At 31.2% G+C, this 16,335-nt stretch overlaps 2 protein-coding genes across 3 annotated transcripts; one reads left to right on the top strand and one right to left on the bottom strand.

Annotated features, from left to right (window-relative positions):
* LOC112756997 (protein FAR1-RELATED SEQUENCE 5-like) lies at window positions 1–2,358 on the bottom strand. The gene has a single exon (XM_025805598.1). The coding sequence runs from the start codon at window positions 2,356–2,358 to the stop codon at window positions 1–3; it is 2,358 nt and encodes a 785-aa protein (XP_025661383.1).
* A 9,707-nt stretch (window positions 2,359–12,065) lies between these two features.
* Window positions 12,066–16,070, top strand: LOC112759044 (uncharacterized). 2 transcript variants are annotated; one of them, XM_025807861.3, is made up of 9 exons: window positions 12,066–12,372; window positions 12,541–12,732; window positions 12,851–13,126; window positions 13,412–13,446; window positions 13,774–13,866; window positions 14,021–14,153; window positions 14,253–14,833; window positions 15,044–15,356; window positions 15,459–16,070. In XM_025807861.3, exons 1-9 carry the CDS (start codon window positions 12,246–12,248, stop codon window positions 15,764–15,766), a joined length of 2,058 nt encoding a protein of 685 aa, XP_025663646.1. In that variant the 5' UTR covers window positions 12,066–12,245; the 3' UTR covers window positions 15,767–16,070. The 2 variants fall into 2 exon arrangements, with proteins under 2 accessions (XP_025663646.1, XP_025663645.1); XM_025807860.3 differs by having other exon boundaries at window positions 14,018–14,153.
* The last annotated feature ends 265 nt before the right edge of the window (window positions 16,071–16,335 follow it).

The raw sequence follows: 16,335 nt of genomic DNA, 5'->3' as shown, positions 1-16,335 counted from the left end.
CTAACTATCACTATCTAACTCAGCCGTTGCTTCGGTACACATGTCGCCATCGTCCGAACCGATTGCTTCATTTTCTAAAACGTTGTTGTCAATGTCCTTTTGCCAAGGACATGTTGTCTTCTTATGTCCTTCCATTTGACAAACACTACAACGTTGCCGCTTCTTCCTCTTAGATGGCTGTCCTGAGCCTCCAGTGGTTGGATGCACATACGGATTGATACTTCTAGCAACACCTGAGTGAGGTTGATTATCTCCTTCGTCTGCAGCCTTGTAAGATGAGTACAATCCCATAATTAAATCACGTGTCTCTTCATATCTCTCTGGTACTTTAGCAGCAACAGCAGCCAGTTGTTTAGAAAATTCCACCAAAGCACTTTGACGACTAATAACAACAGCATCCCTGGTGAACCCACTTGGATCATTGAGTGCTGATTTAACCTTTTTTGTCCATCTATCCAATACCAATGACCGGGGAATCTCACGGATGTCTCTGTCAACCAGAACTTTCACAATATGTTCGCAGGGAATACCAAATGACTCCATTCGTAAACAGGTACACATGAAGATCATTTCTTCTTGACGAAAATCAACGGTCCACGTAAAATCGGGCCTCCCATGCTTACACACAATGTATTTTATGCAATCATCATTATTATCTATGTTCAGAACCCGCATTGATCCAGCTCTGGAGAGAAATGGCCGAAAGAAAAGAAATATCTCATGAGTGTATAACTCAGCAGCATATCTCTCTAGCAGCTCTATACAAGTTTGCATGACGGGCACCCCACGTGTAGATTCATAATCAGCACTAAATTCGTTAAAGCGCATGTGTGCTACACACCTTTGAAAATGATCTACAAAACTTGTCAAATCATACCGCGACCCCACATACCTTCCCACAACTGAGTGTAAACCTTCACATCTTGATGTAGTTCTAAAGCCAGCAAAGAATTTTCCTCTTAGATATGCAGTAGCCCACATATGCTTCTCTTCGTACATGTTGATCACCCACGGCTTATCCTCAATTCCAAATTCTTCAATAAGCTGAACCCACTTATGCTTAAACACGGGAATCTCGTAGTCTCCTGTCATGATTTTTCTAAATTTAGATGTAAACGATGGATTTCCAACATTGCTAGTTGCATTTCGAATAAGGTGCCAAGCGCATAACCTATGTCTGACTTCGGGAAATACATCTCTCACTACATTCCTAATCGCCATGGCCCCATCAGTTATGATTGAGGTCGGGGTCTTGCCCCTCATTGCAAACATGAGCTGACGCAGGAGCCAAACATATGTATCAGTAGTTTCGTCTGCGATTAACGCAGCAGCAAAAACAGTTGTTTGGTTGTGGTGGTTAACCCCGCTGAATATTACTAACGGACAACTATACTTGTTCTTCTTGTACGTAGCATCAAAAGCAATAACATCCCCGAAGAGTCGGTAGTCTAGTTGGCTAATCCCATCAGACCAGAACAAATTACGTAACAGACCTCTTGAATCGTGACATGCCTTGAAATATAATTGTGGATCCTTCAACCGCATATCCTCCAACTTCTTCAACACTCGTGCTGCATCACCAGGAATTTGACGCCTCTCCCGAGCAATCTTATTGTACATATCTCGGGGACCATAGCCAACAAATTCGTATCCGCCTGCTTGGCTAGCTAGAAGACTAAATATCTGTGAGGTGCTGATCCCTGACTTTAGCATGTTCATCATTTGCATAATATCTGCCTCTGACATTTTTCTGTGGGCAGGCAACATAGCACTGAATTGTGTATCCAATAGATCATGGTTGTGTTCGTCAGAGAAATAAAAGATATGCCACCTTCTACTTTCTGGTACAAATTTAACATCCATTCGGGCTTCACATCCAGTTCTTGTTTCCAACCTAGGCTCCTTCTTCCTTTTTTCCATCGTGTAATATTTCTCCATCCTGAATCCTTGCCTGTGGCATACAAACAGTTGTCTGTAAATATCGCCACTACTATTCTTGAAGGTCTTGCTCTTCCTTGCACTAAAGCCCTTCGACTTTGAGTACTTCATATAAAAATCAAATGCAAGCTGCAAAGTAGAAAAGTAGTATTTGCCAATTTCCTCCGCAAAATTCTCACTAAATTTCACAGATGTAATGTCTTGCACGGAGTCAACCGCATAAGCGGCTTCAACGATATAATCTGACGTATCAGATTCAGAAAAAAACGCTCCCTCGGTTATGATATCTCTGAAATCTTGTTCGAATTCATTCTGTTCATCCATCATATCTTGGTCAGTTACTAGCTCTTCTTGTTGGTTAAAGTCATCGTCCTCCTGGTATTGCTCATTCATCTCAGTGTCCGTAAATATACCTGACATCTTAAAATGTCCAATGAAAAAAAAATCAATACACTCCATCTTATAACATTATATACAATAGATAGATTCGTATATTGCTAGCAGGGACGGATCCAGAGATTTTAATATTGAGGTGCCAATTTTTATATAATTTTTTTTTAACCTATAAAAATAATAAACATATAGTTATTGGAGTTAGTTTTTTAATAGATTTATTAAGATACATATAATTATAACTTTTTCCAACAAATTTATTTTTAATATGATAATTACATAAATAAAATATAACTTTAACAATTGTACATTACAAATTTATAAAATACCATATAATTTATAACGGGGTTTGTTAAAAATGATCACATACCTTATTAACTAAAATTCATTCTTTCAAAAGTTTTAAAAAAATTTGAAAATAAATTATAAATTATTAATTAATTGAAAGACACGGTACCATTGTAGAATACAATATATAAGATATCTTTATAAAATTTTCTTTTACCAATGTGAATTTAGAAGAAGAATTAATATTTTTTACAAGAAAATAATATCTACAGTACATAATGTGATTACCAAAACATAACTACTTAAGTTATTATTAATATAAAAAATATGAATGTTAAATATATTAATATAAAAAAACAAATGTTTTTTAAAAAAAAATATAGAAATTATTATATAAAAACTAATTTGAAAGGTACAAAGACTTGAGGGTATGATATTAAATTAGTTAGGTAAAGATATTAGTGAATTAACAATTAAGACATAAATCTATTACATAGTGAAAAATAATACATATAAAACTATTAAATTACCTAATATTTGTTTTTATTTTTTAAACACAAATTTTATATATAAGTATAATTTCTTAAAATTTTGGGGGGTTCAGGCCACTACTCGCCCCCTCTAGGTCCGTCCCTGATTGCTAGCCAATTAGTAATAAAAAATAATAACATCTATTTACTTTTTAGTAATTCTCAATGTCTTGTCAGTTAATAAAAGATAAAAAAATATTTTTTCATTACACAATCAATTTTACGAATAAAGTATCGAAACGAATAATAGGAAAATTAGATATTCTATCCACTTACCTCGATTTTGTAATCAAAACGATGGATTGTTTTCTGAACACTACAATGAAAAAAATTGATTGGATCTTTGCTGATTGGTGCAACGGTGATTGATTGGTGCAACGGTGATTGTCGATTAACGATGAACAAAAGGTGGATATTAAATAGACGGATAAAAAATAAAAAAAATTGGATATTTAGTAGATGGATGGATGTTCGAAAGAAAAACAATGAGATTTTTTATAAAGAGAGTGATACACGATTTTAATGGTGGGATTGAATAATTGGTGATGGATTATTCACCAATTTATAATGTTAATATTAAGGAAAAGATAAGATTAGAGTATCTAAATCAAAATAAAACTTTACAAAAGCAAGATAGAATTTTAATAATAAGATAGATGAATAAGAAGATAATTATCATTAATTAGCTAAATACTCAAATGAAATTCAAAATAATAATAATAATAATAATAATAATAATAATAATAATAATAATAATAATAATAATAATAGTAGTAGTAGTAGCAGGAAAAAACAAATTAACAAAAGTTCAAAAATTTGGCAACTAATAGTAATAATAATCTTAGACGGATCATATTTAAAGAAGAAGTTTTAAAATTGGTAGATAGATTAAACGAAATCAAGCCCCCACCAATCGATTGAAGTATACTTAAAACAATGTTCCAATCGATTGTTTTGTTATTTTAATCGATTGGAGTACATATAATTACAGTATCAATCGATTGGTTTTATATGCAATCGATTGAAATTGAAATTGATGATAATTCAATCGATTTTTAGCCGTAACCAATCGATTGAATATTAAGACCAATCGATTGTTTAGCCGTGACCAATCGATTGAATTACATAAATTTCACATTTAATTCATTGTTCAATCGATTGGTTACTTTCACCAATCGATTGATTTATGCAAAACCATGCTTACCAGCAATATACAATCGATTGTTTAGTGATAAACTGAAATCCAATCGATTGGGTTAAATTTCAATCGATTGGTTTGATATTCCAATCGATTGGATTTCAGCGAAACACGATTTCATGAATCCTCAAGAACGTCTCGGATCGAATGTAATATTTTAAGAAAATTGGGATCCATGGATGATCTAATTGTTGTTGTTCTTGTATTTGATTGTTATGAACATGATAAATTTATGATAAATTAATTATTTATAAAATAAAAAATCGTTTTTATAATTATATAAAATATATAGGGTCAATTTATAATTAAAATTAGTTAAAGGACTATGTAACAGTTGTTAAAAAATCTTAAAAAACATGTTTTTTTACTTGGACCACTAAGTGGTCCAAAGGTTCCTGGACCACCGAATCCTGAGCCATGTTTACGCACCATTAAACTATCCACTATTAATACGATTACTTTTTTTTTAACTACCCCACTATTAATACTATTGTTTTTACAGACAAAATTTTTAAATTTTTTTATGTACTCTCTTGAGTATTAATTTTTAAATTTAAATTATATATATTTCAAATTTCGTTTGTTGCCTAATAGCACATAAAAATTTGAAATATAATTTAAATATAATTATATTTTAAATTTTATTTGTTGTATGGGAGTATATAAAAATTTGAAATATATTTAAATTTTGTTTGTTCGTATAGGAATATATTTAAAAGATGGAAAGCATGAAGTTGATGTACAATAAATAAAATAGAAAAAGATGATAAGAGAATTGAAACGGTTATCTCTCGCTTATTTATCCCATCAACCTCTCTTAATAATAGGCAAATCTCTCCTACTCTTCATCTGTTTTATTTATCCCATCAACCTCTCCTAACAATTGGCAAACAATTGTCTCTCACTCTTCCTCTGTCTTATTTATCTCCTAATACAATTAAAACTTCTCACGCTTTCCATCTTTCAATTTTTAGGAGTAGACATTAGGCAAAGGATTTGATGGTCCCAAAACGTTTGGACTATTAAATGGTCCCATAACAAAGCATGTTTTTTAAGTTTTTTAATAACTGATAAATAGTCCTTATCTAATTTTAATTACAAATTAATCCCATATATTTTATTTAATCATAAAAACTATTTTTTATTTTATAAATTATTATTTTATTATTAATCTATTATGTTTATTAACAATAAAAAATAAAAACAATAACGAATTAGATCTTCCATTGATCGTAATAAACTTTTTGGCTATTCCAATCGATTAAAAGATTATATTTGATCCGTGACGTTCGTCCAAGACTGTGAAATTATGTTTCTTTGAAAATCAATCGATTGGATTATCAAAACAATCGATTGAATTTCAGGTTTCCCATAACTCAATCGATTGGACTACAGGTTGTTATCACAAAACAATCGATTGAAAATTGCAAGGCAGCATCATTTTCACAAAAATCAATCGATTGGTCATAGTACCCAATCAATTGAACGAGGACTAACATGTGGGTTTTTAATAATTCAATCAATTGCTTATACTACCCAATCGATTGAAGTCATCAAAACAATATGGATTTGCATATCTAGAACTTGATATTAATGGAAAGAATTGAGGCTGATCCTAATCCACTAAGAATTGCATTCCGTCCGTCTTTTAGTTTTAGCTATATTCAGATCTTAAAACTGTGATGTCAATTTTGCATTCTTATAACATTGTCTTCTTGAACTTATTCACTTGAGCATGTGAACGTGATTAACTGCATAAATGAATGGGACTCCAAACTTTCAATCTTCTTTAGGGTAATTGGTTATGTATTCTCTCTTTTGGATAAATGATGATATATTATACGTATTTGAATAGACTTATGACTTTTTGTGCCTAAGAATTGTAAGTGATGGTTAATCAATTTTATATGTCTTTTATGTATCTTTTACTGGGTTGGGCAAATCCATATTGTTTTGATGACTTCAATCGATTGGGTAACACAACCAATCAATTGAATTGTGAGACCTCAGGTTGTTTTGAAGCATTCAATCGATTGGGTAGTATAAGTAATCGATTGAATTATTAAAAACCCATATTTTAGTCATCGTTCAATCAATTGGGTAATATGACCAATCGATTGATTTTTGTGAAAACCATGCTGCCCTACAATTTTCAATCAATTGTTTTGTGATAACAACCTGTAGTTCAATCGATTGAATGGAAAACCTGAAATTCAATCGATTGATTTTCAAAGAAACATGATTTCAGAGTCTTGGACGAACGTCACGGATCAAATATAATATTTTAATCGATTGGAATAGCCAAAAAGTTTATTACGATCAATGGAAGATCTAATTCGTTATTGTTTTTGTTTTTTATTGTTAATAAACATAATAGATTAATGATAAAATAATAATTTATAAAATAAAAAATAGTTTTTATGATTAAATAAAATATATGGGGTTAATTTGTAATTAAAATTAGATAAATATTATTTATTAGTTATTAAAAAACTTAAAAAATATGTTTTGTTATGGGACCATTTAATAGTCCAAACGTTCTGGGACCATCGAATCCGGTGTCTGGACATTACTGTATTTATTCTCATCATGGAACTTAAACATCGTACGAGTTTTTTATATTTCAAATTTATTAATATTTTTTCTTATTAATATTTTTTATTATTTTCAGAAAATATATTTTTATATTTATAAATACATACTCGTTTACAGGTGTAAATGAGATACGTGCAAAATTATCTCATTCATAGTGTAAACGAGATAAGAGAGGGGTATTTATTTCGGTAAATATTTTTTAAATTATTTATTTCAGTAATTATTATAAATAATTTATTTATTAAAATAAAAAATCCAAGAGAATATTGTTTATTAAGGTCTAAAAATAATATTAAAATTAGTACTATCAAAAAATATTTTAAATTTAATATTATGAAGAAATAATAAAAAAAATTTATATAAGGACTAATTTGATTAATTTTTAAATTTTTAGAGATAAATTTTTACGTCTGGATTTTTAGAGATTATTTTAATTATAAATAACTTTTTTTACATGTCAAGTGACACGTGACGTGCTAGATGTCATCGGCCGAATACGTCAACCAATAATCTTATAATACGTCATCATCTAACTAACGAAAGAACCAATTTGATTTATATTTTATCTTTTAAAAATTAATATGACAAAAATTTTTCTAAAATACTAATTTAAAAAATAAATAATCTTTCATAGCGAAATTTGAATGTTTGAGTATTAATTCATTCAATTAAACCTAGTTAGTTCATATGCAATTGCTACATCACTACTTTCTACCGTTAGCATCATGTGTACAGACACGCTATGTCAAATGATTTTTTATTGTGCTTAACAGGCTCCGTCACGTTAGGTTGTTCCCCTGCTTCAAAATATATCAACTTCTCTAATTCATGTTTATCCTCAATATGCTGTAATGAGTACATCTTCGTCAGGACCTTTTGCTCATTTTATGCACATCTTTAACATTTTTTTTAATTTTATTAATTCCATAGATTATCATCGTCCGTGTAACAAAAGAAAACAATTCGAATTAGAAAATAGAATTACACTAGATTAGATGTATCGCCAAAGACAAAAACCCAACTAAACGCTCCCGTTTTACCCCGTAGTTGCGCGTTACATCACCGGCACCGTATCACATCATTATTTTTTCGAAAAAAAATAACTAAATCTCTGACTCTATTTTATTAGTAGACATTTAAATCTCCCAGAATTAGAAAATATATTTAACTCTTTCACCTTTTAAAACACATAAGATTTGTATCTTTGTGTAGAGTTTGAGTCAACAACCTAACCGAATTTGTTGATATAAAAGAGAGATTACTAATGCATTCGTCACCGTGCTTATGTGGAGGTGTAGAAAAAAGGTTAGAAAAAAATACGTCGCTGAAGATATTGAAGTCTCTGAACATACCTTTTGAGATGATAAATATACTTGAAAATGAGTTGTTGTGCCAAGTACTGAAAGAGTATTCAAGTTGACCATCCTTTTCTCAACTTCAAAATCAAACAAAACCATTAAATCAACTTCGAAAAAAATTTTTAATGATTTAGCAAAGAATTTACTTTGTCCCAATATTCTTGTGTTTTATGCCGATTTTTAATTGTCCACATAATGCTAAATTTATTTTTAAGTTTTTTATTCTATATTCACTGGAATTTAACAAAAGTAATGACTACTTTAGAATATAAATACGAAAAAGTTATGAATTATCTGTGCTAAGAAACAAATAAATAGAACTAAATTTTAAGAGAATAAATAATTGAAAAGTAATGTAATACAACTATACAAGCCACCAAAATCCGCAAGGAAGCTCACTCCAAATGAAAATGAAAAATAATGAAATTATTAATGTACTCTGAAGCTATATTGTGACATTTATATAAAGAGGTAATGAAAATTTGATATTGCCTCCAAAATAGTTAGTTCAAAGAACAAATTTTTAAAGTAATACAATAGTGTCTTTTGAGGAAAAAAATGAAAGAACCTGGGTTATGTTAAGTAACTAATAATTTTTTTGAACAATATAAATAATAGACTTTAAATTTGGTTATTATTAGATATTAATTATTGATACCACTAATTAAATTTAAAATTAATTATTTTTTTAATTCTATTATTCATATTGTTCAGCAATGTTGTTGTTTATCTATACTTTTTCTAATTGAATTCATGCGAAGTAATCTATTTGCGGTTGATTAGACCAAGCCAATACGTAATAAATATAGCTAACTAGTTTGACATGATAACAATTTTTCTTTTCAGATTGTAGGTACAAATTATTTTGTTAAAAATTTAAGTTATGAAATGACAAAGAATCTTAAAGAGGAAGTCAAATTTCATTAATTTCAAAAGTAACTTTTTATGAAATATTATAGAAGAATAACTTACTAGGATCCATAATATTTTCATTGTCGATTTTCACAACATAAGTAGAGAGAAAATTATTCTACGATATAGTGTTAACTAGACCATCAATAGAATTTTCAAGCAGTGATGCTCGAAGTTGATTTCTAAAACCAGAAACTCAACTTTGGAGAAACTCGTGAAATAAAGTATATTCCAGGGAGGATTAAGTACGATTTTAGTTCTTTTGGTTTAGGTCAAAAATTTTTTTTATTTTTAACTTTTTTTGCATACAAAATTATCTCTAAAGTTTAACGTAGTTTTAAAATCGTTTTTTTTAACAGATTAATTTTTGAATGACAAAAATACCTCTTCTTTCTCTCTTCTCACCACCATCATCATCTATTCTTCATATCGTTACCATTACCACTACCGTTAAACACCTGTTTCTCTCTTTTTACCATTATCACCCCACCAACTGCCACTCCCATCACCATTTATTTATGAATCCAACAAGAGAATTCAACCTTCAACAAAACCTCAAATAAATTAAAACCAAAACAACAATTCAATAACACCATTCTAACAAACAAAAAAAAAATCATCATCATCATCAAAACAAACATTATTAACAAGAAAATCAGACATTAACAAGAACAACAAACATCTTGTTCTTCCTCCAATTTCTCACCAAAACCAAAGAACCAAGAAAAGCAACAACAATCCAAAAACAAGAACAAGAACACCACCACACATGTTCTACAAGATTCTCTGTTAGCTCAGTTGCTGGGTTTGTGATGAATTTAGAAATTAGGAATTGTGATGAACAAAAACATGAATTAGGAACTTGAATCTTAACTTGCCTGTGATGGCAACGACAATAGAGCTGCATGGTGGTGGTGGCAGTAAATCTGGGCGGCGAAGGGCAGAGAGGGAAGGGGAAGGGAGGCGCGGTAGTGATGCTAAAATATGTATTGTAAAAATATTTTTCTATTACTATTTCTAAAAATAAAAAATATATTTTAAATTAGTAAATTAATCAATTCAATTTAAAATTTTATATGCAATATAGGTACATATAATAAAATAAAAGATAAAAAACAAGTAATAAGGATGAATAAATTGAGAATAAAATAAAATATATAAAGTCACGAAGAAAATAAAACATTAGATTAATATCTAAATTATAATTGTTTGAATTAAAATTTGCAATTGAAAATATTAAAAAGAGAAACAATGAAATTAGAAGATACATAGAGTCATGGAGAGCTATATAAAAAAATGGAGAATTTAAAATTTATCTTTTGATAAAGACAAGATGACCACTAGATAAGGAATAGAAAAAAGGTTGAAAATATAAAAATAAGAAAAGAATTCAAGGGAATAAAGAAGTGACGGCACAAAAACTAAATTTGATTAGGTTAAATAATAGTCAAAATGATAGAAAAATAAAAAAGTGAATTTAGAACTTTAGCTAATTGGGTTTAATTTATTTGCAGTGGAGATATTTAAAATTTGAAGTAGAAACACATTATATATAATTAAATCTTAAAAATAAAAAATAAAAACACAGTGGGGGCAAGTGCCCCCTCATTATTGTTACTGGGTTCGTCCCTGCTGACGATGACAAAGAACACGAGGTGAGGGCGAGAACAAGGCACAACGAGGCGAAGGCGAGGCGAGGGCAAGGGCGACTCTCTCTCAAGAGGTGTGAGTGAGAAGAAGAACATAATGGGATTGTGATGGAGATGATAATATTGAGGGTATAATTGTTCGAATGACGATTTTAAAACTAAGTTGAACTTTATGGACGAATTTAAATGCCAAAAAAGTTGGGGACGAATAAAATTTTTTATCTAAACTTTAGAAACCAAAATCGTATTTAACCCATCTAAAAAAAGTCAAACTTCAGAATACTCGATTTGAAATTAAAAGTGAATTTTGACCCTTTAATGCTTAATCTTAATTCAGTTAGAATTTTATATTATTTTTTATTATTTATCAACATAACTATATAAGTAGTAAAATTTTATTGATTCTCTATCAAAATAATATGGTATCTCTAATGTAATACCGATTTTATTTCATCAATCAACTTCAATGCAAATTTTAATTTTAAATCATTTTTATTTCCTAAAAGTATAAAAAATAATATTCTAAAAATACTCTAGTTGAAATGTTCTTAGGACCATCATACACTCTAGTTGGAAGATTAGTAAACTGCCACGAAATATACATGTTATAAGGAATACATCAATAATTTTCCCATATCTTTATATAAACACTGTAATAGATACATCGATAATTTTTTCTATGTCAATAAAATTCGTTACGTTTTTTAATCTCAAATCTATATAGAAATACAAATATAACGTATTTTGAAAGATGAGAGAGTTAAATATTTAAATGTATTTTAATTTTGAAAGGCTTATATATTGACGAACAAAAAAAATTAGATACTTATTTATTTTTTATATTTTTTTTTTTACGAATTGTTCCATAACCTCCTAAAAAATAAAAAATAAATTATTTTTTGTTCTTTATAATGATACAAAAAATTTATTCTACACATTTTTAATATATTAATCGTTACATTTCTATTCAATTCAATAAATAAATAAAGTGTAAAAAATAAAAATTTAAAATATGTATTAATTGTCTAGAATTTAATTTAACTATAATATTTTATATTTGATTAAAACATGTAAAGATATTTATTACGTAATATATGCAATACATGTAATTCATCGTCTAATTTCTAGAGTACGATTAAAACATATTTTTATTATTCTGTTAAAAAAATCAACTATTAATTAAAATTTAAAAGTCATTTAATTTTGATGGGAATCATCCGCTAATTAGTAATTAGAAAGAACCACTTCTGTACACCAAAAAGGAAAAAGAAAGAGCCGCTTCTCAAACGTTCAAAATTTCGAAACCCAAGCCTCTCTCCCTCCTTCCTCTGTTTCCTCATTCTCCTCCCTCTTTTATTCTTCACTTCGCCGCCGATTCGCACCGATGATCTCCGAACCGGAAAGTTCTCTCAGAAAGAGAGATGTCTCTGACCGACGCCTCAGCATCATCGACGTTTCCTCTGCAGACGATTCCCTTCTCGATTCAAATCCCCTCAATCACCATCCTCTAGGTCATACTTTTCATTCTCTTTTCTTTCATCTCTTGTTTTATAACTGATTTTATTTGAAATTCTATTTGTTTTTATCTTCTAAATTGTTGTTTGCTGTGAAATTGAACCAAGCTCGTTGATACTCTTCTTTTGGATTTATCTCATTCATTTTAGAATTGTGTGTTTCAGAAAACCAACAGCACACTGATTTTTTATACACTCCGAACTCCAAAAAGTTTGAGGATGCCGCCACAAAACTCAAAGAGTGGGAGCGAGAGCCCTGTTCGAACGAAACTTCCGATGTGGAGAAGCCGAAGAAGAACAGCAAGTGCAACTTGCGCAAGAGTTTAGCTTGGGACAGTGCTTTCTTCACTAGCGCTGGTACATTTTCTTTAGCACTCTTGAATTTCTTATTCATTTGTTAACTTTTTGGGTGTGCTTCAGTTTCAGTGTGATTTTAAGTGTAAGTGATGCTTCTATTTGATGGATAAATTTGAAGGGGTTTTGGATCCGGAGGAGTTGTCGAGCATAATTGAAGGTGTTGAGAAGGAGGAAAAACACGCACTACCGGGAATTCAAGAGGATGTGTATAAATCATGTGACTCACTCTCCACATTAGGGAGTGAGAGCTTGACATTGGAAATGGAAAGTCAAGAGGGAGATTTATTTGAAGACGTAAGAGCTTCAATTCAGAAGTCTAGTGACAAGAAGTTAAGCCTCGCTAGTGGAAAGAGCAAAGTAGCATCAGCGGTATCGGGGTTGCAAACTGATGAGGGCAAGTCTTATCATGCACTAAACCTTTTTGTTTTCTCTCTTTTTGCCTTAGCATTCTTGCAATCTTTTTTTTCCCCCCTAAATATTCACATTTAGATATATTGTGGTTTGAGGTGTTTGAAGCCTAAGACATAGAATGAATATATGAGAAATTTTTTTTCTCTTGGATTTGACAATTCATGTTATTGCATGTTTTGAATATAGTTTTATTTATTCCACTTTGCTTGTATTCTAGGATATTTATCATGAGTTAGTTGAACTGATTGTTTCTTGATTTTGTTTTCAGCTTCAAAAAGGATTCACATAGCTTCTCGCAACAAGGTAACTTGCACTACTGATAGAGTAGAATAGTATGGGATGGGAAAGTATTAACCAATATAACTAGCCTCAGTTACCTCCATTTCAAACATAAGAATGCTTGAGGAGAAATTTGTGCAGTGCCCCCAAGCACTTGGTTTATTTCAAGAATGCTATGTTTGTGTCTATGATTGGCTGTTATCCAATTGCCTACCATATTTCTTATTTCTAAACCTAAAATTAAATTGTATGTGCCATGAACAAACTCTTAAAGAAGTTGAGGTTGCTAGGTAGAAACAAATCAATGGTATAATTATTTAACAGTTTGCAATAACTTTCCATTGATTTTAGATAAAGGCTCCACCTACTTCTAAAAATCCAAGTGCAGCACAAGGATTAGGGAAGATTACAAAGAGAAATCCTACTTTTCCACAACTTCCACAGGTATGCCACTAAAGAAAACCATTGAATAGAACTAGTACTTTTTCTTATTGAGAAAAAGAAATGGCTAACTGATGCATTGGCAGAGATAAAAGCTTTGAATTCATGAAATGAAATTTGAGTTTTTTATACCTATTAATTTTCATATTTGAAGAAGCCTGTTGCCACAAGGAGAGAATCATCTATATCGAAGCAATCAAAGGTACCTGGAAAACCTAGTCCAATTTCAACTCTATCATCCAAGAGGGTGTCACTTGGTGAACATCTCAAGGCAAAACGAATAATTGGTGGTCAGAAATTGCTTCAACACAATTTTTTTAATTTCTCACTTTGGCAAAAGGATGCCTTCTTTATGAGTTATTGTTCATGTTTTTATTTGATCTCTTCAGGCAATGTCCATTCGGTGCCAAAAGCATCTGTTGTTCAAGATTCTCATGGCATTTTGCCTAAACCCTCTGTATCATACAAATCCCCTTCAGTCCCGTCATTATCATCCAAGACAAAATCAGCAACTTCCACATCTGCTGGAACTCTAAAGCCACCTTCATCTCGCTCAGCTGTTAGTACTCCATCAAAAATTGCTTCAACAAATAAGACTGAGTATGGGCCTTCAAATCTCTCAAGTTTGATGTCTGTGAATAAGCATTCTTCTAGTATTTCACCTGCTAGCTCTATCAGTGACTGGTCTTGTGAGTCATCATCATCAGCTTCCATGGCTAAAAATGTGTGTAACTCAAGGACCAGAATTGAAAGTAGCTCTAGTAGACAGATCTTATCAGACACTGATGTTGAGCGAACAAATTCTCAGAATCTTCAGAACGATTCAAGCATAGAAGGTTTGAAAATTCAACATACTATGTTTGGCAGTTCAAGTGCTAGGATTGCTCCCGGAGAAACTGTTTTTCCTCCAGCTCCTGTGAAACCTTCGGGTCTTCGACTTCCTTCACCCAAGATTGGCTTCTTTGATGGGGTGAGTTTTGCATTCTATCTATTTAAGTGCCGTTTAGTTGTTGAAATTTATAAAACTGGCATCATTATTATGATGAATATTGTCACATAATTTACTATTATTATTGCAGTTGCCATACATGTTTCACTAAATTATGATTTTTCATCTATTTCTTTTTTCATGTCTGCCTATTATTGCAATGCATTACTGAGGTTCCCTACCATTATGCAGGTTAAGTCATCAGTGCGCACTCCACGTGGAGGAATGCAACCACACTCTGTTATACCTCGTGGCTTGCCAAAACATGCAGCAAGAAATCCAAGTGACAGTCAAAAGAAAGCAAAAACTGGAAAGCTGCCAGTGGCTAGATCTATCGTGTCAGCTGAAAACATAGAACCCACTTACCAGCAAAATTCACTTCCAGCTCCTCTTCATGAATCGTTAGATATTGAAATGAAGATATCTAGTGCTTTGCAGAATGTCAAAAGCTCTTCTGACACGCCAAAGGAAGTTCAATTGGAACAACATCTTACAATTGGGTCAGGTAACTTGAAGGCCAACAATATGGTGGCCGAAGTGCATCTTGTTGGCATACATGACGATGAAATCACTCTTACTAATGGAGGCCATAATACTTGTGTTTCAGGTGCTGTTGATCTTAAAAATGATTTGCATCCACTAGGTGTCCATAACAAGGAAAATGTTCAATGTGATTATCAGATTGATTTTTTGAGCAAACAAGTTGGACTTATGGACATAAATTTCCAGACACAGGAAAAGCTCACTGGTGATTCTCTTTCTTCCTCCCAGAATGATACTAGATTCCAAGATAAATCCTATGGTTTGGAGCTATCAAGTCGGAAGGAGCTTGTTGATTGTCCCAAAAGGGAAGAATCATTAAAAAGTTCAGCTACTCCCTGTCTTTCAGTTTCCCAAACCAGCTTTGAACTTTGATTTGGCGTTCTCAACAAGAGAACTTTTGATGTCAAAGATTCCTTGTGCAATATGGATAGACACTCAACTACAGATTTATATTATGGAAGAAAGTAGCTAATGTGATTTAACGAAGTTGAAACTATTTGAAATTGCTGTTTGTTGCTAAAGGTGCAACTGTAGAAGTATTGATTTATTGATCATTGATGATATGTCAAAGTCATTGATAGAAAGTCTTTTTATCATATTGGCTATATGCTTAACCAACGACTTGAATTTGATGGGTCTCCTCCATGTCTGAAATACAGAGAGAAATTGTAGTGTCTTTGTTTACCATGTGCTTTTTGGCAACTTGCCGTAGCAAGCACAACTTGAGCACTCATTGGCTACGTTTGAGTATGCACCTAACCTATCATGCATGGACACGGACACGGCATGACATGAGCCACGCGGATATGTGAATTTAAAATTCTAATAAGACACGGGGACATGATATATATATAAAATATAAATTATTTTTAAGATAAATTGTAATGATATTTTAGTATTTTATTGATATTAAAATATAAATTAATTTTTTAATTATTTTT

Source organism: Arachis hypogaea, chromosome 16 (genome assembly GCF_003086295.3).
Source record: "Arachis hypogaea cultivar Tifrunner chromosome 16, arahy.Tifrunner.gnm2.J5K5, whole genome shotgun sequence".
Lineage (NCBI taxonomy): Eukaryota > Viridiplantae > Streptophyta > Magnoliopsida > Fabales > Fabaceae > Arachis > Arachis hypogaea.
The sequence above is the reverse complement of the archived record's forward strand: the minus strand, read 5'-3'. Positions and strand labels throughout refer to the sequence as shown.